At 36.9% G+C, this 24,918-nt stretch overlaps 1 protein-coding gene across 2 annotated transcripts in view; it reads right to left on the reverse strand.

The window, feature by feature from the left end:
* Positions 1 to 224: 224 nt before the first annotated feature.
* Positions 225 to 24,918, reverse strand: part of srcin1b (SRC kinase signaling inhibitor 1b) — a gene marked incomplete at its 3' end in the record, with an annotated part of 49,332 nt that continues 24,638 nt past the window's right edge. Inside the window, exons 3-20 of one of the 2 annotated variants that reach the window (XM_079602351.1) lie at positions 24,006 to 24,029; positions 18,549 to 18,750; positions 16,399 to 16,724; positions 14,696 to 15,468; positions 13,571 to 13,654; positions 13,363 to 13,403; positions 11,950 to 11,973; positions 10,937 to 11,097; positions 10,041 to 10,216; positions 9,826 to 9,956; positions 8,818 to 8,965; positions 8,475 to 8,695; positions 7,550 to 7,782; positions 7,040 to 7,328; positions 6,644 to 6,786; positions 4,323 to 4,499; positions 3,965 to 4,084; positions 1,025 to 1,180 (exon numbers count right to left, since the gene is read on the reverse strand). In XM_079602351.1, coding sequence (XP_079458477.1) covers positions 1,025 to 1,180; positions 3,965 to 4,084; positions 4,323 to 4,499; positions 6,644 to 6,786; positions 7,040 to 7,328; positions 7,550 to 7,782; positions 8,475 to 8,695; positions 8,818 to 8,965; positions 9,826 to 9,956; positions 10,041 to 10,216; positions 10,937 to 11,097; positions 11,950 to 11,973; positions 13,363 to 13,403; positions 13,571 to 13,654; positions 14,696 to 15,468; positions 16,399 to 16,724; positions 18,549 to 18,750; positions 24,006 to 24,029 — 3,429 coding nt within the window. Of the gene's footprint in view, positions 1,181 to 3,964; positions 4,085 to 4,322; positions 4,500 to 6,643; positions 6,787 to 7,039; positions 7,329 to 7,549; positions 7,783 to 8,474; positions 8,696 to 8,817; positions 8,966 to 9,825; positions 9,957 to 10,040; positions 10,217 to 10,936; positions 11,098 to 11,949; positions 11,974 to 13,362; positions 13,404 to 13,570; positions 13,655 to 14,695; positions 15,469 to 16,398; positions 16,725 to 18,548; positions 18,853 to 24,005; positions 24,030 to 24,918 lie in introns of those variants that run through there. The other variant, XM_079602350.1, reaches the window with a different exon arrangement.

Genomic DNA, 24,918 nt, shown 5'->3' on the forward strand with positions numbered 1-24,918 from the left:
CCAGTAGATTTACTTAAAGGATTATAGACAAAGAGATCGGAAAGAAAACTGAAAGATGGCACAAGGACAGGGACTTCAATTTGCCCGATTAGCTGGCACCATTACGACTTCATTGGCATGTTGAACACTTCTGAGATGCCAACCACCATCTCTGGAACATTTAAGGACATTTCAGCCTGAAAAATATTCTATGCAAGTGCACTACAGTTTAAAAGTTTGGGGTCAATGTAATTATAATTTTATTTACCAGGGATGCATTAAATTGATCAAAAGCGTCAGTAAATACTTCACAATAATATGAAGCCGCACGACTGTTTTCAACATTGATAATAACAAGAAATGCTTCAGCAAATCAGCATATTAGGATGATTTCTGAAGGATCATGTGACACTGAAGACTGGAGTAATGATCACAGGAGTAGATTACATTTTAAACTACATTCAAATAGAAAACAGTTATTTTAAATTGTAATAATATCTCACAATATTACTATTTTCACTGCATTTTTGATCAAACACATGCAGCCTTGGTGAACATGACTTACCGACACCATAACTTTAAACTGTAATGTAAGCGAACACAGATGCTTATTGATTTCACGTCTGCGTTTTTATTCCACGCTTTTGGATCTGTGTATCCTACTTGCGTACCATATATTTCTGCCGTACGTCAACTTTTTCCTCAAGAGTAGAAACAAACCGCAAACAGAGACGCTATGTCTTTTGGCGTTGCTCCCTGGCATTGCGATACACTATATTGTGCTGTTTGGTTTTCCTGGAAGAATCATCGCATGGAAGAGAAAAATACGTAATCTGTGAGCGTACGGGGAAATCCGAGGAACTTGTGCATACTGAACCCCACTGCACAGTGGACAACCATAACATCTGTGCAGCAACTGGAGATGTAGCAGCTAATCTGGAAGTGCGCGCTCAGCCGCATGTGTTACAGTCACTGGAGTCGACGGATGAGTTTGCGCTTTTAGAGCGAGAGCGTCAGTCTGCGGGATAGCAGGGCGCAGCGATTGTTAGAAGTGGAATACCTGCTGCTGACCCTGCTGTAGTTTAGGGAATTCCTCCTGCTTTCTGCTCCGCCGCTCCAGACTGCTCTGCTGTATGTGTCGGAGACGAGACGCTGCAGACGACTGAACCAGTTTCCCCGAGCCCGGAGGAGTGCCTACAGGCTGACAACCAGAGAGAACAAGCATGAAAAAAACAACAACAACAGCAGGTTGGAAAATGACCGTGTTTGTTTTAGCCATGGGACTGAGTTTTGAATAATTCACATTTGTTGGAAGAGTGTCACGATGAAAGCTCTGCTCCAAAACCCAGTGCGCTGACCACCAACGCAACACGTCTGCTTCTGGTGTCAAGGCTGTTACACATCATTTTTTATAAGAAGAATGTGTGAGTTGCATTGTGTTTTTGATTGCTAAGATTGTAAGCAAGTAGTGGAACGGAAGCCCAACTCTGCCTTAGAGTGAAAATACAACTAATTGTAAGAAAGTTTAAAATAAGAAATGGTCACATTGTGAAATTAAGTCACATTGTGAGAAATAATGTCTCTGGTGCTGACTGGAAAAATGTTACGTTTTATTATTATTATTTTTTTTTTTACTTCATCGGGATGGTACTAAACTTGGTAAAGGTTTTGGCACTTGCTGTGTAAATGAATCATGGACATGAATCGAAAAGGTTAAATGGTCCTGAAAAGAATTATGTAAAAAAAATTGTAAAAAATAAATTTCATATAGTGGAAATGTTTGGTACTGCGCCCAAACAAATTCTCATTTTTTGAGATATAAACCTCAAATTTGGAACAAAACTTGTTTATATTTATGGCTTTACTTTTCTCGCAGTTTTAGAGTAAAACGTGTTTTGGAAAATACGTATTTCATATAAAACATGGTATTTTTGTGCATTTTTTCTTAACAATAAATGCAAAATGTTATAACTTTTTTCAAGTTCACCCTTTTTTAACTTTTCCCACTTCAGCAATAATCTGCCAATAGTCGTCTTTAAAAAGAGACCAAACTTACGTCTGTGCTCCAAAGCACTCAAGATTTATGACCGTTTAAGTTGGAAATTGCATTTTAAGGTCTGTGCTCAAAAAAGTGAATAAATGGATTATAACTAATGCATAAATATAACTTAGAACCATAAAATCCCCTAAAAGTATAAAATATGAGATAAAAAAATATTATCAAACTAAAATACAGTACAATCATTTATCACTGAAATAAAATTAAAAAAGTTAATTTTTGGCCGACACTCAAACAGTACCAGAGGGCATAATAATAATAATGATGAATGATTATGATCCATCCATTCTGTTTTACATAGTACTAAATATTTACTATAATAACATGTAAAATGTGTACAAACTGAGCATCAATTATGTGAACCATGAAGAGCATTTCATATCAGTCACTGATCCATTAGCGGCCGGTTCGGTTGCTGCACATGTGGACGCAGTTCGCTAGGTTTTGGAACGGAGCCTGAGGAATAGAAATAGAAACACTAACTGAATGAAAGAAAGAGGCGCAGGGAATCTCTATAGACCAGCATGCAGCAGTAGTAGTGTTGACTGACACCCTGCATGTGTGCAAAGAAGCTGATATTAGCACTTCTACACTCGTTCTTTCACTGCGAGAGATTAGTAGTACTCCTCACAATGCAGCAAGATACACACATACAGTACACACACAAACACAGGCTGTCCAGATATCTCAGGTGACACTGACACGGTCTAATAGACCTGTGACGTTTTCTGAACGAGGTTCTGAATTTATTGGTCACTTACTGCTATAGTTTTCTGTAACGAATGGCTTGTCGAGACCGTAAACAGAATGAGTGACATTGAGGGAAGTACAAAGATGGAAAAGCTGTGGAGAAAGATGAGCAGGTACAGTTCATTTAGACTGCGGTAACTGACATGTTTTTGTGTCGCTTGTTTGTTCTTGGCTCTTGAAAGTTTTGCTTTAAAGACTTTAAGCTTGTTAAAATTGATTTCGCTACTACGGTGTCTCAACACAACATTACTGTCACTGTGCAGAAGAGGCACAGTCTGACATTACAAAAGATGGAGAGAGAGGAAAAGAGATGACCTTGACTGATATCAAGCTGTTTATTCCATCAGCTTAGCTTATGAATGAAACCAATGTTATTTCTATAATAATGACAGTGCTAATAATTATTTGCATGTACCTTTTGCAGTTACAGAATTTATATAATTTTTTTGACAACATGTTATTATTGATTGCTTTTAGGAAATACGTGATTTTGTATAAATATAAAGTCACAGGGTAAGAAATAAAGTTATTAAAATAATAATAATAATAAAATTATTATATATGCTAAAATATGAATACATTACATAAATACAAATAATATTATTATCATAAAATATGTAATTACGTAATACTTAATTGCTTAATAATCAATCATAATCATTATTATTTTTATATTATTATTAAATAAAATTAAATATTATATATCATTTAATTGCTTAATACTAACTTGCTTTATTAAGTAATATCATATTATTATTATTAAATAAAACAATTAAGATACATTTTAAATATATATATATATATTTATAATATTTTATTTAATATTATCATTATCATTAAGTTCAATTATATTATTATTGTATAGTATTTCATATTCTAATCTATTCATTTATAATAAAGCAATTAAGAGAAATAAGTCTCTGGGATGGAAACAGACTTTCACATATAACGATAAACAAGTAATAAAAAACCCCACTTAGTTCCTGGTTTGTTTTTATCGCTGCGTTTCAATGCTAAACTTCATTCAAGCCGTCTAATGACATGCAGCAGCACAGCTGGTTAAAGACTTGAAGAGATGACAGATTAATAGGTTTTGTGTCAGAGTGCATTAGTAAGCTTCAGGAAAAACCTCAGAAGTTAAGGCCTGAGAGAGAGGTTTGGCAGTTAACACATTACCTCTCTCCACAGAGAGTTGCTGATCCACTGGCCTGCCCTGTCATCACTGTTAGGAGTGACCTCGGCAGGGGTTTTGGCCTGAGCAGTGACCCTCAGTCTCACTGGGGCTCTCTGAAACGCCTGTCGTGTTGGTGTGTGTGGATTAGCGCATTGACGTGTTAGGGTTTGGAGAAGAATGAAAAAAAAAAACATCATTTGCAAAGCTAACAATCTAAATTATTACGTATGCATTTACTGAATAACCGACCAATCAGGAGTGAGTTTCTGTACCTCCGTGTCATCTCTCTAAATACCTCCTAAACGTAGATACACAAGGAGACTATTTCATCCTTTCGACAGCCGTGTATTAGCTTTTTACCTCCAGCTCTGCCATTATCTTCTCATCTTCATCCTCATCCTCTTTCCTCCCAGAAGCGGCGATGACCGGAGGTGTGGATGAGGGTCGGGGCCCGTCCGAGGTCGATGGACGTCTCAGTTTGATGGGTGGCGTCTGGGATTGGGTCGGTACTTCAGCCTCCTCTCTGTTCTCAATCTTCTACAAAAACAACATGTGCATGAATAGGCCAATTTAACAAACATGCAGGAACTGCAAGACATCAAGTGCAACAATATTAACCAATGCAGCAAAGAAAATAATGTACAAAAATCCAAAATACTCATTAATTTTATTGCATATGCTTATACAAAAGCATTTGAATTTGTAACTACGCTGCAGTGGTGGGCCGTCAGGGCCAGCAAGGCCTTCTCTGCTGGCCTAAACACTATGAGAATCACTAACTTGCACTTTAATATATTTTTTTTATGAATGAGTATTAAATTATTCCCAATAGTCCGTTCTCATAATTTCATAGCTTTTCTCTTGGTTGCGCTGCTTCTAGTAGTGTATATTTATTTTAGTGCTTTTATCCAATCATAATTCAGTCATCATGTGTTGCCAGGGTCAAATATATCTGCTTCGAGGCCTTCAGAATCGATATTGCGGGCGCCTGTAGCTTAAATGAATGGCAATGAAACTGTTGCTTTAACCAATCAGATAATCGGTCAGATTTAATCAGCCAATCAGATTTCGAGTTGACTGCACCGGGGCCATCTAGCAGGCATACAATAACGTAAGCATTTTCACGCCCTTTGATTGGATGGTCAGAGCGTGTACTATTTTACTGGTAGTCAGAGCTAGCTAACCGCATCTGTAGCGAACTGTGTAAACTAAAATACCTGTAGATTTAATAGTTTTTCAACCCACAAATTAATGTTTATTTCCTTCCTCGACCACCAGCAGTTTCAAACCTACCGGAAAAAAATCCCTTATCCAGCTTACGCAGAGTCACGGATCTCTATCGATCTGTCCGGGTAAAAACAGAAGAACTGACTGTAATGTAAAGTTATGCCAGGACTGATTTTGAAGGCAAAAGTCCCGCTGATCTCAATGATATTGTTCAAAAATCTGTGTGAGAGCTTGTGTCGGCTGTAACGTTACACATCGTCATGTTTTGCGGTGTTTTTCCTGTTTAACGTTACTGCTTCTGTCGAGCAGACACTCGCAGCACTAAAGCGAATTAAAACTTATGACAGAAATACGACGGGACAGACTCTACTTTCAGCACATTAGCCTCGATGGCGATAGAAAAGGTTGTTGGGACTGAAACGCACAGACAACCTGTACAACCAAGTAATTCAAGTCTTTTTGAGGAAATAAATTAGGATGGATTTTGTGTAAAAAATCAGTTTTGGAGAGTATGTCCAAAAAATCATTATAATGCATTTTTTGCCCCTGTTTTTGTCCGTGCGGAATATGATTTTCTTCCTAATTTTTCTTGTAAATGTATGATCGAAACAACTTCTTTTTTTCAAACATTAATACTATAGCCATTGAAGGATAAGACAGGGATGAGGATCCGTTTCTGAATTTATAATCGGAACGCAAGAACCACTGTACACAAAAGCCGAACTCAATTGCTCGTTTCTCTCTACCTTTCGCGAACTCACCGCATTAACCCTATAACTGCCGGTGCAAAATAAAAACAGGAATTTCACAACAATTATAGAGAGTATGTGCGTGCGCTGCTACACTATTAAAAGTTATTAATTCAGGGTTGACATCACTGAAGGCTTATGTGTGAAATGCACGGCCCGCCACTGCTACGCTGCAACTCCTTCACATTTTAATTCTTACCAAAGTTGGCTCACTGGACTGAGCTGCAAAGAAATGACTGACCAGAATTTTGATATCCATTTCTGTTAAAAAGATATGATGATGTGAAACTAACAATCTTGACCCAAAATAGATTAGATACGATATCTTGGCAAAACTTCAACCTATCAAAACAAAACTTGGTACACTTAAATAGCTCCATGCCTGAGGACACATGCCAAATTTAGGAACAGCGCCACCTACAGGACGTGAGATCCAAAAAAACCTACTATTTTTGCTCATAACATTTGAACTACAGAGTCCTTGGGCCATGAATCTGATTTGCCAGGATCAGATGAATCACCTGTCCGCCATTTTGAAATCTGTCATAAATTTCTATATTTTTTGAACACTGACGCATTGGTTCGAAAATTGGTACACGTAATCGATGGTATGCCATTAAAGCGCCTAGAATTTTTAAAGACAGCGCCACCTAACGTTAAGAAGATATAAGGCATTATACAAAAACACTGAAAATTGTTGTTCACCTTCACGCTCTTGTTTATGGTGATCACTTCTCCGCTGCTGTTGGTAGTTAGCCCAAGGCCTGATGGGAAACTTCGTCGTGGAGGAGGAGGAGGCGGAGACTTGGACGGCTTCTCTGTACGATACCGTGGCACGATCAGCTCCCCTGATCAATCAATCAATCAATCAATCAATCAATCAACCTAATCACCTGTCTATTAATCAGTCAAATCATAAAGCTCTATTGTTAAAACAAGGTTTTTGTATGTAATAAAGCAATCAAGTGATATATTTGCAATTGTGAGAATCTATAATGAGTCAAGAAACACTTAAAAGCTTAAAAAATAATAATTAGGCTGTAAATCAAAATCATGAGGTAGTTGTCGTAGTTCATGGTGCGGTTAATAATGTAATCTCACCCGATCCCCTGCGTGGGATGCCGTCTTTGCTGGGTGGTTTTGGTGGAATTTTGCTGGGCTGATGTTCAGGTGTCAGACTGGGGGTGGAGGATGCTGAACCGGGCGCTGGGAGGGAGGATAGTTGGGGTTTTGGCGGGACGGCCGGTTTGGTGATCTGCTTGGCAGCGAAGTCCAGATCTGGGATGGCCTTCATCAGCTCAGCTTGAGTTTCCTCCAGTAGACGGTTGATGTCCTGAGCGCTGAACTGAGTCAAACTCGCTCTCTTCTCCTCCCAGTCTCGCTCCGCAGCCTAAAGACACACACCCACATGCGATACACAGATTCACATTGATCAGGAACTTTAAATAAGTCCCGCCCAGAGGGATGCCATTACAAATAACAAAAGTTTAAAAAACATCAACTATAAATGTAATAAAATCACAGAACCCTCAAAAACAGTCTTCTGTAAATATTCATATGCTTTCTGACAATCATGCAAGCATTCATATAAAATCTAAGTGCGTTCATTACCAGTCGGACCTCCACGGACACTCCTTTATCAGATTCTCTGCGCATGGGCAGATCTTCCAGGCCGCTGGTCTTTATTGCCCCAGAGGAAGTGCCGTCCAGTTCAGGCATGAGGGGATCTGTTGCCCCGGCCCCTGCCAGCCAGTTTCCCAGCGTGGTGCTGCCAGGAATACCACTGCCGCTCAGACTGGCACCAACGCCGGAGCCGAGCACGTTAGAAAGACTTGAGGTACCTCCTAAAAAAGAAAATAATTTATAATAAATAAATATAAAAATAATAAGAAAAAAATAAGAACATTTTTTATTGAATAAACAAAATGTAATATTCAATCAATCAATCAATCAATCATCTAACTAAATAACAAAATATCCTGTATCCATCAACTAATAAATATTCCATATTCTTTAAACATATCAGTTAATTAAATAAATCAACAGTGCTGGGTAGATTACTCATAAATTGTAGTCCATTACTGAATACAAATTACACTATAACATTTTTTAATTAGTAACGTATCGATTACATTACACATTTTAGGAAACCTAATCGGACTACTTTTTGATTACCTAACTTTTTTATCACATTAATTTGAATAGATAAAAATAATTTCTTCTTTTTTTTTGCCATCAACAACATTACGTCAGGGTTTCGCAAACTAGGGTTTGGGAAGGAACTGCACATATATAAGCAATAGGCTTTGTTTAGGAAGTAAAAAAATAAAAGATAAAACAGAATAATTAGGGAAAATCAAGGAATTCTGAATAATTTAATGCTATTTTGTGCACATTAAGTAATCATGTAATCAATAAGTAACTCTGATTATGAGTATTTTAAAATGCTATTTTGGGAATCTGATTACGTAATCCAGATTAGCACTACCCAGCATGAGAATCAGTTCATCAAAGAGAATGCAAAACTGGTGTGTACCTATCCCAGAGGCACTCGCTAGACCAGGGTGTGCGGTGTTAGTGCCCATGGAGGCAGTAAGAGTGGCAGTGCCTGATAAGGTGCACCCTAGGTCGGGCAGATTTAGAGAGGGGCTGTTGAGAAGATCTAGATCAGAGCTCCTGCTGAAATCAGCATCGCTCGCGCTGGAAACTGAACTACTGAAGTCATCGGGTGTCCTCCACACACCTTCTGATACCTGCCTGTACACAAACACACACACTGAGGAACTCTTTAGGCATGAAACTGAGCAACTGAGCGTGTGTGTGTGTGTGTGTGTGTGTGTGTGTGTGTGTGTGTGTGTGTGTGTGTGTGTGTGTGTTACCGTCGTAGAAGGGTTAGGGTATTGGTGATATTTCTGCAGCGTTTCAACAGGGCCTCCAGTCTGAGCGGTTCCTCTTTCAGAAACTTGACGGCTTCCACCTCCACCCTCAACACCACACGCATCTTACTTTGTAAATTGGGGAACTGATCTAAACACAGAAATGGCAGAACATCATAGATAGAATATGTGTATATATATATATATCGAGACGTAGTTCTATTATAGAACTAATGACTTATCATTTGTGAGCCGTTTTCAAGCGAATCAAAATGTTCTGTGGCGTTAAGTAATCGGATTCCCAAATTAATGACTTTTATGAGTTGGTTCTTTTTAGTTAATAAAAAACTCATACTTAAGATCCAAATCTTTTTAGTAAATCAAAAATATGCAGCACAACCTATGTATTCTGAGTCCTGAATGAATGTTCCGTTTAGTGAATCAAAAACATATTGCATAAGCGATGTCCAGTGATGTCCGGCTCCTTAAAGAAAGAATGACTCTTATGATTCCTGAAGTAATTACTTTTAAATGGCATTTTTTAGTGAATCAAAAAACATGCAGCGGAACCAGTGTACTACGATTCCTGGAAGAATGACTCTTGAGTCGATTCGTTTAAGTCAATGAAAAACATACATCACAACCAGAGTAATCCAATTCACGGTCGAATGACTACTATAAACAGTTTGTTTAGTGAATCAAAAACATCCAGCGTGACCAGTTTAGTCTGAGTCCTGAACAATTGATTCTTGAATCAGCTCTTTTTAGTGATTCAAAAACATACAGCTTTTGTAGTCCGATTCTCAAACAGACGACTCTTATGAATCTTTTTTTTTTTTTTGTCAATCAAAAACATGCAGTACAACCAAATGCAGTCTGACTCCAGAATGAATGACTCTTATGAGTCTCTGTGATAAACACGACACCAGGATAATGATATAAACGTGTGGTTCTGTATGCTTATAATTGAGTTGACTGTGCGCAGATTCCTCCCGTTCATCGCTCACTCACTCTTGAGGTCAGTGACGGTCTCTCCCAGTCTCCTGAGCTCCAGACTCTTCTGTTCTATTTCCTGTTCTGTCACCAGATGATGGTTAAGCCCCGCCCCCGCCCTCATCTCCTCCACAGAGCGCTCCAGATCGCTGCAAGCACAGAGCAACACACCGCATCAGGGGAAATAAATCATGTGTGCAGCATTTAGAGGTTCAGCGAGTGCTTCGGCTCACTGTAGCTGTTGTATAATAAGTTCTTCTTCATTAAGATAACGTAGCCTCTCTTCTTCAACAAGAAGACGCTGGCGCTGTAATGGATCTTCTTGTGTCCGAGACGCCTCGATCAGACACATTCCCAAATCAGACTCCGTCTGCCTCAGTAACGCCTGAACTGAATCCTGGTTTTGCAGCTGTAAGACACACACAGACATGCAAGCTTGTACGAATGAATAAAATAATGTTAGATAAGATTTGGAGGAATAGATGTATTAAAATGATGTTCTTTATACAGTATACATTCCCCATGCAATTGGCTGTAAAGCTCCAATAAAGTAAGATTTATAAAAAAAATACAAAAATATTTCTTAAGACATTATTATTATTATTATATTATTATTATAATAATTTTAACACAATGAAGATGTCATTGTGAGTTAGAAGTTTTGCCATTCATCTAGCAAGAAATATCATCCCCACAACGTGTACAAGATTAAATACACAGCAAAAAAAAATATTAAATATAAAATAACACCAGCTGTTCCCAAAAATAATACACTAGTACACAAAAATATAAAATATTATAATAAATAAATAAATAAAGTATAATATCTAAATAATACAGATTTATTTATTATAATTCGTAAAAAAAACATATATATATATATATATATATATATATATATATATATATATAATAAATAAATCTGACATTATATTATATTATATATATATATATATCATATATATATATATATGCACACTATTTATTATTTTTAATAAATACAAATAAAAAATTAATAAATATATATTATTTAAAAAATATTTGATGTATTAAATATTTGTAAAAATAATATCAGATTAAATACATACCAAAGTTTTGAGAAAAGACAAATCCACAAAGAAGCACAGACCTGTAATTGTCGTAGTTGTGTGAGCTGTCTGCGCAGTTCAAATGTGTGTTGCTGCAGGTCAGTAAGGTGCAGCTGCATCTGTGAACGGGACATTGCTATTGGCTGACAGACTCCAGTGGGCGGGGGGGGCATCAGGGCCAGAGGCGCAGACGGTGATGACACTGCAATCCACAGCAGCAAAAGTTACACAATAAACATAAAACTTACATAAAGACACATGAAATTGTATTTTGAAATGTACCTTAATGGTGAAATCTGATCATCCATAAGCCTATAAGTCTACTTTAAATGTCTATTTCTCAAAATGTCTACTTTTCATATCAACCACAACAGAACAACAAAATACATCTAATTCTTTGTCTTGATTTGTACAATATGAGTCACATCCAAAAACAAGCCCAACACAACTCAGTACACACTCCATCTACGATACGTCGTATATTCATGCAACATACATTCAAATTCAGACCCTTATGTTTGCATATACATTCACACGGTCATATAATCTCAGAAACAGACTCTGATGTATTTAGTAGATCCTTTTAAAACTGGAAAAGGAAGAGAAAACATTACACTGACATTCAAGAGTGTTAGTGGGAGTTTCCACAAACAACAAAAACATTCCGGGATAATCCATGAGACAGACATATATGCAGTGCCTATAAAAGCGTACGCCTCACTGGACTTTTTGTGCTACATAATAATAATCGTTATGTATTTAACTGAGAATTTTGTCACTTGTCAAGACAAAGTGCTTTATAATTCTAAATAAAACATGCATGAAATGAATTAAACATAAAAGTCAAAGAAGGAGAACACTTTTTATAGACACTGTATATACATACACAGAGGGTTTCCAAACTCCAGGATCTGGGATCCCTGAAAACAAACATTCTATACACACTCCTGACGCAAAATTGCAATGCACAAATCGCAATGCAACACAATCTGTAATGCAACAGATGTAGGGGAAACCGAGAAAGTGACAGACAACCAGACACACAGTAATATACCTTTCTTCTTTCTAAACCTTCCAGCTGAAATAAATAAAATATCACCAGTTAACTGTCCCAAAATAATGTACAATAAATGATAATAAATAAATCATATATACATACATATATTATTATGACAATATAACATGTCAGATTTATTAGTTACAAATTATAATACGCATTATATAACAGTATATGACATAAATAATAATAAAACATTTAAAAATGTATAATTAAAAAAATTATGTATTTATTATAATTTATAATTAATCTGACTTCATATTTCATATAAATGGAAGTCAGGTAATTTATATTAAATACTATATATAGTCAGATTTATTATCAATTTTAATCAGTACACTAAATAAAATATAAAATAATAAATAAATTAAAATATTACAAATAAATGTTAATAAAATATTTAAAATTATATATATATATTTTTTTTAATGATAAACATATATATATATATAATATAACATATATTTATTATAACAATATAATATATTATTTTAAATTATAATAAATAAAATACATTTAAAATATATAATTAAAAAAATAATATATATAAATACATTATTAAAAATATTAAATAAATAACAATAAATAAATAAAATAGATAAAAATAAATATACATTATTTAAGAATTTATAATACTAATATAATATAATATAATATTCAGTGTCTTATTCAGTATTCAATAAGGTTTCAAATGTTTACATGTTTAAATGTTTAAAGACCTGACATGAACTAACACATTTTTCAAATTAATTTACATTACTGACACTCAACTCATGAACTCAGTCATGGACTTCTGCCATGAAACACAAATAATCATTAGCTAATGTAAACCAATCCAAGTGAGCATCATTTTAATAGTGTTCACACTGCGGTCCTCGAGGACTAGGCCTGCTTCTATCGTCGAGATGAGCTTTCTTCAGTGCACCGCACAGTTGTGTCTTATTAACACCATGCATGATTCACTCATTTAATGGCCTGTTAATTGATACGCCTATTCCGCATCATTTAAATGTTCTTGCGAACATAATTAGTTTAGTAGCAGCTATTCTAAAGCACAAACAGTTCAGGCGTTGTGGAGACATTACAGTCAGCTGTTGATGTCAATAAGATGCATTTATTAACCTTATAAGCTGAATGCATTAATATGTGCAAGCATTAATATGATAGGCCTATGTTTCATTGTGGTATTGTGTAAATCATGCACAAAGATACCGAGCTTTCAAGAAGAAAACTACAGGCGACAACACTGATTCATTATTTATTTCGATTATGTATCTGTCAGAATGGATGCATTTATTTCGAGCTTTTTCCATCCTCTGGATCATCTTAGGTTTTTTTACACTATTTTAACAGTGTTTTCCACAAATGCTTACGCCATATTCACACACATTCACACAGTTCAGTACTCACTCTCTGGTGCAGAGCAGTCGCTCGCTGTTTCTGCCTTCTCACTGCAAGACACACATATTACACACATCTTCATGGAGCATAAACACACACCATTTACATGCTATTATAAGTTGCTTGGACGTGCATTAGTAAAAGAACCGCACTAAAATGAGTTCAAAAGTTTGATAGTGATATTCAATGGTTTTGAACTGAAGATCAGATTTCTTACGGGCTGTCCGGTCCACGGGTCAAAACACTCTGAACCAGTCCGGTGAGACTGGCTATCTGCTTCTCCATGGCCTCCATACGATCTCTACAAATATCAAATACCATTATACACATACAAAATTTGTCAAAATTGAAGTTAAACCAATCCATGCTGAAATATGGAGCCTTAAAGGGACATGGTGATGGGGAAAAAAGCCCTAGAAAGTTTGCATTTGCTCACAAAACTTTTACATTCTATTGCAAAACTTTTTACGTTCCCAGAGAATCCCATGTAAAAAAAAACGAGTGGGTGGATTTTTACCTTTATAGGGTGGTTGTGTCCACACACTGCCGACACATTTATGTTCAAACACCATTTAAAGGAACACCACCTTTTTTTGGAAATAGGCTCATTTTCCATCTCCCCTAGAGTTAAACAGTTTTACCGTTTTCGAATCCATTCAGCCGATCTCCGGGTCTGGTGGAAGCACTTTTAACATAGCTTAGCATAGATCATTGAATCTGATTAGACCGTTAGCATCTCTCTCAAAAAAATGACCAAAGAGTTTTAATATTTTTCCTATTTAAAACTCTTTGAGTTGACTCTGAGTTGACTGCTGCCGTACCAGCAGCGCAATGATATTACACAGCGCCTGAAAATAGTCCCCAGCTAGAAAACTTCCAACGTGACCGGCACTAAGTTTGTAATATCATTGCGCTGCTGGTACGGCAGCAGTTCCCTGATTATTACGCAGGAATGAGAGTATAGTTCCTAGTCATATTGGCCTTAAAGAATTGCAACATTTTATTTTTTGTCGGTCTTAGTACACGATGTAACTACAGAAGAGTCACGTTTTAAATAGGAAAAATATCTAAATTCTTTGGTCATTTTTTAGAGAGAGATGCTAACGGTCTAATCAGATTCAACTATCTATGCTAAGTTATGCTAAAAGTGCTACCGCCAGACCCGGAGATCGGCTGAATGGATTAGAAAACGGTAAAACTGTTTAACTCTAGGGGAGTTGGAAAATGAGCCTATTTCCAAAAAAAAGTGGAGTGTTCCTTTAAAAATGAATTTTGCATAATATGTCCCATTTAAGTGGTACAGCTATTTTGGATGTTTCAGGAGAGCAGAATTGACTCTTACCTGGTGTCTTCATTTCCCGGTAATGTTGATCCGTACACTGGCATCGGCCCTCCGTCTCCTCCAGGGCCCCCAAGCATACATATCTGCTCCAGAGGTGGTCCTCCGGGACGATTCTTGGGGCTCTCTATGTACACCGTGCCATCTTTACGAAACCCGTGTCTCCCAGGGGACCCTCGTCCTGGGTGACTCCCGTACGGGTCCCTGCCATCAGACAGTTTTTGAGGCGAGGCTGGAGGGAGGGTGCGGAAACCCATAGTGGCATATGGATCTGCGTATATGGGACCACCAGCCCTGTAGAGGGCGCCCTCGAGCTCACACTGTAATGCCGCGGCAGGGTATCCACCAATTGAGCGTACAGATCCGCGGCGGTAAGCCAAAGCTTGCTGTGAGGCCACGCTGAGCCGAGGATCCTGGACCAGCGTGTACGGGTCTGCGTATATCGCTTCGTTTTTAAGCAACACCACGCTTTTCGATGATGATGTCATTTCCTCATCCGGTTTCACATCACGCCGTTCCAGAATTGCACTTGGGGAGGAGCAGAATGCAGGGTGGGCCTGCTGGGGGGCGTGGCCTCCTTGGTGGGTGTGGTGTTGGTGCTGATAGGGGTGGAGCTGTGGCGATTGATGGGGACCCGCGTAAGAGGACGGACGCCCGCCAGTGTAAGAAAGACGGGATTGGGAGCGCGACGGAGAACCAGAGGGAGAAGAGGAAGACGGGAGTGTGTTTAAACGACGCGTGGGAGACGATTCCCTCGAGGTGTACACCAGCTCTCTCTGGAGAGAGAGACAGAATGGAGAAGAGGAAGACAGGAGAAAGTAAATGCATATGACATATGACAAGATAAATTCACAGCATCAGAACAGATTCGTGCAACTGCATGTTTTCTTTGTCACACACACACACACACACACACACACACACACACACACACACACACACACACACACACACACACACACACACACGCACACACGCACACACACCAGATTCTTCATCACCATCTCTTTATCTCATCATTATACTGTGAAAATGACAATGTAAAAAAAAGTATCTTACGCTCAACAAGGCTGCATTTATTTGATCAAAAAAATCTGTTTTCTATTTATATATAATATAATTTCAAAAGTAATTTATTTCTGTGATCGAAGATGAATTTTCAGTCTTCAGTGTCACATGATCCTTCAGAAATAATTATAATATGCTGATTTGCTGCTCAAGAAACATTTATTATTATCATCAATGTTGAAAACAGTTTTGCTGCTTCATATTTTTGTGGAAACTATGACATTTTTGTCAGGATTCTTTGATGAATAGAAAGTTCAAAAGAACAGAATTTATTGAAATTAGAAATATAATTACACTTTTTTAAAATAAATTGAATGAATCCTTCTTTCAAAAACATGTTGCTGACCCCAATTTTGAATGGTAGGCTACTATCAAGTTTTAACAGTAGGCGTATATAATTTTGTGTTTTAAGGTAAAAAGCATGAATTACCTTTGTATAAATAACAATTTATCAAGAAAATCTAAAATAAAATACATGCACTTAATTTATGATTTTTTTCCCCCCGTTATTTAACCTTTTTACCAAATAGTGGTTTCTCATTTGTTTTTAGCTACCTACATTTTGGCATAAAATGAATGATAACATGTTTGTTGCACAGCTAAGCGATGTTTTTCTCCACAGTCCCACACACACTCACCCGCAGGTCTCCGTTGGCGATGTGTGTGTGGTGCACGGGGTGGGCTGCGTGCTGTGCGTTGTAGTGTGTGTCTCGTATCGGAGCTTCTCTGCAGTAGATCTTGATGAGGCAGCGGTCGTGAATGTCCCGAGGATCCTCCAGCTCGTAGAAGATGTTGCGCGCCTCGTCCTTCATGAGGAGAGCCGTGCCGGGCGAACGCAACGCGCCCATCGTCAGTTTCTGAGGGAACATGTGCACGATGAGTGCGTGCAGCGTCTCCATGCTGGTCAGCTCGTGAGTGATGTGCACGCGCCGCGTCTCGTCACCAAACTGCAAAAACAACACCGCTAGAAAAAAAGACAAAAAATATATATTTAGTTTAAATCTGATATTCCATACAACAGCACAACTATGAGTCACAACAAATGATTTATCCGTGCACAACATTATTTATTTATTTAAATAGATTATAAATAATCTTTAATCAAAATAAGTCCTCTTGCAGCGTCATCTCTTCTCTGATGATGCGTCTACTGGCGTGTGGGCGTGGCAACCTGTCACTCACATGAGATCCACCAATAGCAAACCACAACCATCCAATCAATTCCCCATTGACAAGCCCTACATTTGTTCTTGTTTTTTTGTTTTTTTTTAATTGGAAAAAATGGTACAAATCACAGGTGACTAATCAAAATAACATAAAAAATATACACGAATATGACACGTAAACAGAAAACAATACAATTTAGTCAGGGTAGCTTATGGATCATTACAAGGAGAAAGAGGACCATATGCTATTTGTTCTTGTTCCAGAAGCCGCTTCACTTGGACATACGTCGTCAGTGGGAAGAAGAGACTATCACAACTTCCGTTTCATGCCGACTTTAATATTGACTAACTGATATTTCAGAAACAATATGGACAGCGGCAATGAAAACTATCACATAACTGTAAGTCTCTGTTACAAACAATAGACAACTGAAGTTATACAAGAGTGAAACGCTTTGCCACACAAAATATTGAATGCCACTTGTCCAGTCATATTAGTCAAACTACTAACTGTATATAATTGATTTTGTCAGACTCAGTCAGTTGCATAACTGCTAAGAGTGTAAAAACTCCCTCGTCGATCCAGCCAGAACATGAGCAGCAAAAATGGCTCATGCAGGAAAATAAATGTATATTTATGTATACACTTAATTTACATTGGATTCAAATGACAGTTTATGCATTCCCTGATAATCAAACCCATGACACTGATGTTGCTATAGCACCATGCACTATATTTTTACCAATATTTCAAGATGTTTAAAATTTATGTATTTCATTTCAATTTTTATTTTTTTTTAAAAGAAATTAATACTTTATACAGTAAAGATTAAATAAATTTACAGCAAAGACATTGATAATGTTAAATTGATAATTTATAATGTTACAGTTTCCACCAAAATATGAAGCAGCACAACTGTTTTTAACATTGATAATCATCAGAAATGTTTCTGAAGGATCATGTGACACTGAAGACTGGAGATTCAGCTTTGATCACAGGAATAAATAAAAGATATTTAAAATATATTAAAATAGAAAACAGCTATTTTAAATTGTAATAATATTTCACAATATTACTGTTTTGTATTTTTGATCAAATAAATGCAGTCTTGGCTAATAGAGAATTACTTAGGAAAGTAAGACTTAAATCTACTGACCCCAAACTTTTGAACAGTAATAAATTAAGAATTTAAAATAAATGTATTTGCTTATAATTAATTCAAATGAAAAACTATTAAAACAAAATGATGTATAGGTTTTAAGCAATTCAGTGTGGCAAACTTTGGCACAATTTTATAATAAATCCAATTAAAAGTAATATAATGCAGATTTCTAATTTAAAACATTTGTTTGAATGACTTTTTTGAGCATATTAACATAGCAATATTCACTTCAACACCTACATCTCAGTATTTAGCGTTAATGTCCTTCCAGAGGACTGAAAATGTGAATTAAACCCTAAATGGAGGTTAGCCAATCAAAATTGAGGTCATTTATTTTAGATACTCTATACAACAGGTCAGATAGAGCGAGTAAAATCACATGGTGCAAGAAAGCTTGACTAACATAAAAAATGGAAATTAAACGCCATAAAAGCGCACACGTGGCACTGAATATCCTACCTGGCGCTCTTAGTTTGGCTTGGCTGGGCGATCGTGCCAGAGGAAGACTCTGTCTGAGGATGTTGGAGCGACTGAAGCCCAGCGGCAGCTCAGCGTCGGCCATGCTTTCCAGACTCTCCGCAGACGCATAACAGAGTCGCCCTCCTGCCTGCTCGCCCAGCGACTGTTGCTGGAGCCCCGCTGGGCCCCGAGGAGTCCTGGCCTGCAGGAGAGGGAGGAACACTTTTACAAGGGTAATGAATAATGATACCTCTGTGAAGGGAAGGCAAAAGGCCGTCTAGGGGAAATTAGGGTGTGTGTGTGTGTGTGTGGAGTTGCTCTAAAGTAGTGAAAGAAACCCATGCAGGCAAAAACATTCTCAAATCATGCTGATAACATGATCATATCGGCTCGACTGCTGCTGTCACTGAACCAAAAGGATACAAACCAAATATGAAAACATTCTCAAAATCATTGCTATTCACTCAAATTGTTATACACTATTGTGTAAATTTTTGTACAAATATTTTTTGAAAGAAGTCTCTTATGCTCACCAAGACTGCATTTATTTGATCAAACATATATATATATATATATATATATATATATAAATATATATATATATATATATATATATATATATATTGTGGAATATTATTTTATTTTAAAATAACTGTTTTCTTTGAATATATTGTAAAATGTAATTTATTCCTGTGATCAAAGCTGAATTTTCAGCATCATTACTCCAGTCTTCAGTGTCACATGATCCTTCAGAAATCATTCTAATATGATGATTTGCTTCTCAAGAAACATTTCTTATTATCATTGTTGTAAACCGTTATGCTGCTTAATATTTTTGTGGAAACTTTGATACTTTTAAAAAAATTCTTTGAAAAACAGCATTTATTTAAAATTTTGTAACTATAAATGTTTTTACTGCCACTTTTGATTAATTGAATGCATCCTTGCTGAATAAAATTATTACATTTTTTTTTATTTATGAATTATTTTTTATCATATTGAAACAGAAAAATCCATTTAAAATATCCAATATTTGAATACGTCTAAAATATAGAATTATGTATTTTCAATCGTAAATCATAAATAAAACTAGAGCTAAAACTGAAATAATATAATACAAAAAAGTTAGCTTATATGATGTTCAAACTAATAGTCAAACAGTTTAACAGACAGACAACATGCAAACACACATTTTCAAGAGGAAATGTTTCTACTCACACCAATATCTGCTTTCTAACTCTTAGTAACACACACGTGGAGGTCAGAGATGTGGCTGGACATAACAGTGAAAGTTTGCAGTCATCATAAGAAACTTTCCTGACCACACTCGTCCTGCACCTCTGATTGGCTAACACTATGGCTATGATCAGTATTCTACCCAATCAGAATGTGTGAAGCCTTGACGGACAGGACAGATGTTTGCAGCTGTGCCCGTCCATGCCAAATCCCATGTGTGTTAACGGTCCTGAAATGCCTTTCTACTGAGAGATGTAATCGGGAATGTGTTCCAAGTTTCAAACATCTATTTACAACCCAAATAAATGTACCAGTTTAGCGAAATATTGCAGTTATGGACATAATTCTGGTGAGACTGCACCATGCAAAAGTCTCAGCATCATTGATTCTCTCATCCGTCTCGATGGGCTACAGGTTAATGCCTTCACAATAAGTGTGAATTAACCTCATTTCCCTTTAATAAACACATTAATTAGCATGACAGCATCAACATGACAGCGCTCATTGATTGAGAAGTCTGGGTGTGTGTGTGTGTGTGTGTGTGTGGCCAGGAGGTTTGCTATTGACTTGACAACAACAAGGGAGTGTTTGATCCTGTGAAATATCAAATAATAGACTATCATATTTGATACATCAGGCTTTTATGGCTTATATAGGAGTATGATATAGTATAATATGAAGCTTTCTCAACTAACCTCCGCACACTCCCACACCAGACACACGAGAAAGTAGCCGAAAGACAGACCACTCTGGTTCACGTCTTGACTTTTCCTGGAAACTGAGATTTACAGACAGCATCTAGTTGGAAGTCGAGGAACTCAGTCCTTGTAATATTGATCCAGCTGTCATACGGATGCAAAACTGTTCACCTCAGTCAAAGGCTGCAGATCGATTGATCATGGGAGGAAAATGTTAATCCAGGACTGACATCTTAGGCACTGTCGTTGTGTGGACTTGATTTAATATAAAGAACTGAAAGCTCATTCAATAATGCAAATGTGTAATGCACAGATATACAACAAATATACATGTAAAAAGTGTTCAGTTCACTTTTAGTAAACCCGTTGCCTTAAAATTAAGTAAATAAACGTAATGCTTAATTGAAAAAAATAACTCGACAATTCCACATTATTTAATTTTTTCGATTAAGCATGAAGTTTATTTGGTACACTCTAAAAAATGCTGGGTTGTTTCAACCCAATTTTGGGTAAAATATGGACAAACTCAAATGCTGGGTTAAAAATGTAGTGTAAAAATTTAACCCAACGGCTGGGTTTGTCCATATTTTACCCAAAATTGGGTTGAAACAACCCAGCATTTTTTTGAGTGTACTTAATAATTTCAAGGCAACGGGTTTCCTCAATTTTTTTTAAGTTAAGTCAACTAATCAATTTTTACAGTGAACTACCTTTCAAAAGTTTGAGGTCTGTAAGGTTTCTTCATTTTTCTATCTGAATATATATATAAAAAAATTTACTCCTGTGTTATTCCATTAAAGCTACACTGTGTAGGAATTACTCCCATCTAGCAGTGAAATTGTATATGACTACCAACTGAATATTACTTTCTAGCCCCTCCCATTCCGAGTGCGTTTTAACTCCTACGGTGTCCGTAATGTTTCAAATCTGCCGGCAGTCGCGAGTAATCTCCGCCTCGCATTCGTCACGGCGCCACTGAGTGTAAAAGCGCGAAAGGCGAAGCTTGAATTTCCAGGTATGTCCCTCTTTGGCTAATGTATTTTCAAGATGGAGACGCAACATGGCTTCCGCCATTCGAGCAGCTCACCTGTATGTATTATAAATGGCTTTCCTGTAGCTCAGTGGTAAGAGCATTGCGTTAAAAAACCCCGCAAGGTTGTGGGTTCGATCCCAGGGGATTGCACATACCTATGTATAAATGTGTAGGATAATGTTATGTAAGTCGCTTTGGATAAAAGCGTCTGCCAAATGCATAAATGTTCTCCAGATCATCGGCCACATCCCTGTGTCCTTGAGCAAGACACTTGTCCCAGCTATAAATGCATTTTTAATTGCCCAGTATGAAGTGTCTAAATGGCAACTAATTATAAAATGTTGAATTTTTAAAAATCCATTCATTATTGATATCCACTATTAATATTCAGACCTAACATACGCATGTGAGAAAATCCAACAGCGATGAAAGTATCATGGACAGTCGTCTTGAAGTCCAGCATGCCGCGAGCTCATTGTTGCACCTGGGGCCAATTTAACTAAAGCCAGCCATGCTTTTCCACATACCAGAACCTGTCAATGAGCTTACAATCGTCATCCGAAGGAATAGGCATCGTCTGCAGGGACAGAGCAGACTAAGAAAAGCTCAAGGTGAGTTTTTCGCTCAAAGGAACGTCAGGAACACTTCAGATCGAAGGTTTGTCACGTTCAGCTCTCCGGGGAGTTGAATTGGACTATGAAGGCTACGTCTACTTTCATCTTGTTACAACTGGAAATGGCATGTTCATTGCACAATGCTCTCCATCCACACTCAAGTTTCCTTTACACACTGAAACGTTGAAAAATTATTAAATCATCTTGCTGTGCATTCGTAAAGCATTATTACACGGCCCTGTGGAATACTTGATTCTGATTGGTCAATCACACTATTCCCCGATAACAACCATAACACAGGCTCATCCGGGTGACTGAAGTCAGCTACAGGAACGTTTTTTCTTCATGGAAGTTTTGCGTTTGGTGAACTAATAAGATATTAAACCTCTGCTTTGCGTCGGGGTTTATTCTGCGATAACAACCGGCTGGATGTACATTATCCCTTACATAAAACCTGACTGAGATGATCCCGAGAGACCAGACATAACACAGTTCTCATGCTATTCCTCTGGCACCATCATAGCAAAATATCTCACCACTTACTGGTGTGCCCAGATCGCACTCACTCGATATTACGTATGATCTAAAACGCAATTGCTCTTATGTAAGAATTTGTCTTGTTTTCCAAAACAAATTTTTACACATTCTTTACTTGAGAAGCAAACTGATATCAGATAGTAGGGGTCTTGACTGGATATTTAAAGAACTCTTTATGCCAAAAAATGTCTCAAATAATTGCATAATACTCGTGTTTAATGGGTTATTTAAATGTATTATAGTAACAAAGGAGCCTGGTTTCACAGACAGGGCTTAGATTAAGCCAGGATTAGGCTTTAGTTCAATTAGGGCATTTAAGTAGCTTTTATAAACGTGCCTATAAACATTACTGGTGTGCATATGAGTCAAAACAATGGCAGTGACATATATCTTAAGATATTTCTTAAGATAATTGCTTTCAGTTAGCTCAATAAAGCATTTAATTCTCTCTAAATCATCAGACAAAGTCTTGTCTGTGAAATCAGGGGAGTGTGTTTAGGAGCTGAACATTCATAAAATGTAATCAAAATGAAAAAGCTATAAAAAAAAATATTTAAACTAAATCCATAAAATGGTCCCATGATAGGAACCACAAAAAAGTTGTATAGAAAGAACCCTTAAAAGTTCTACATATAACCTGTACGTCTAAGAGTGTATAGAGAAAAGTAATGTGTTTTCAAATATAACCGGATTAGAGTAGACGTAGCCTAAGGCTGACCGGCTTGACCAAATCAGGCCCGTAGGGTTCTTTAACACCCGTGCTTTCTCTCTCTCTGAGCCTGTGAACGGTACATCTCCGGTCTGGAGGAGTTCCAGCATTGTTTCAATGCCAAAGATAGGAGATAAAGAGCTGCTCTCACTTCTCACATCTTGAAGACCTGCAGAAGTCCCCAATGACTCCGGTGTCGAGGGTGAGTCAGTGCACTGGAGCCTTGTGCAGGAGTTTGTCTAGAAGGTGGATTTCCAGGAATGCATAGAGTCTATAAATAAATAATTTGCCATATAGTTTCCACAATAAATGTTCAGAAAGAGCTGCTGGCTTATCGCAGTGTGCACTGACTGGGGATCCTTCGGGAATCACCGTGCACGCTTTAAAGCTAAATGTTACTCCCAGTGAGGAATGATGGAGCAGCATGTCACCATTCATAGACCAGCTGAAGTATTCATATATTTCATTCATTCAGTGCCATTTTGTGTCATGCATCGTTTAGTTTTAGTGCACTGTGCGCATAGTGATGTTTTGCATCTGAATTTTTCCTCGAGGATCTTTAAACCGCACAAACGTACATGCAGAAACACGGATAAACATGCATGTACTGGAGATGGAGAGACATCTTACCTTAAAACTCCAGTAATGTGGTTGCTAAGAGAATTAAAGAGGGACAGAGAAGGGAAAGAGTAATGAGTTATAGTGCATCTGTAAAAAAAAAAAAAAAAAAGATCAATAAGTTATAACATGTTTTTACATTGCTTTAACTCGTAAGCAATTTTAAGTCAGTGTAATGTAATTTAAGTTGACATGAAGCAAACATCCAAACAAGTTGATTGTACTTAAAAAATGTAAGGCAGCAACTTACATTCATCTAAACGCATACACTAGAATTTATAAGTTTGGAGTAAATTATGCTTTAAATTTATCAAAACTGACAGTAAAGTCATTTATAATGTTACAATATATAAAATCTTACTATTCATCAAAGAATCCTGAAAAAACTACCAATTTCTATAATTAAGCAGCTAATATACAACATTGATGATAATAATTATTATTATTTAAAAAAAAGTCAACATTTGAAGTGGATCAAAAAAGTTAATCAAAGTTGTCCGAAGACAAAAACGGGTATTGTTCAAAATTAATATTATGTATATATATATAGAATAGCTAGTATAGCTTATGGTTTCATGTATTAATAAGGTTTTGATCCACTTCAAATGTTGACTACTGTAATTTTCAAATCAAATAAATGCAGCCTTGGTAAACATACGAGACTTCTTTCAAAAACTTTTACTCTGTTCTGTGATTGACAGGTGCTATTTGCCAATAGAACCAACGAAAGGCAAGGAAGTCCCTAGAAAGCATTTTTAAACATATTCATACTCATATTTCACACAAAAAGTAAGAAAACAGTGTTTTTTTGCATAAAGGAAATTGATTTTCAGGCTTCCAACATCACATTTACTGATCTTGAAACCAATCATGTGACCTTTAGAAATAACCAAGCAAATATTAATGCTTTCAACTGTAAATAAAT

This window comes from Phoxinus phoxinus (genome assembly GCF_949152265.1).
Source record: "Phoxinus phoxinus genome assembly, chromosome: 24".
In the NCBI taxonomy this organism is placed as follows: Eukaryota; Metazoa; Chordata; class Actinopteri; order Cypriniformes; family Leuciscidae; genus Phoxinus; species Phoxinus phoxinus.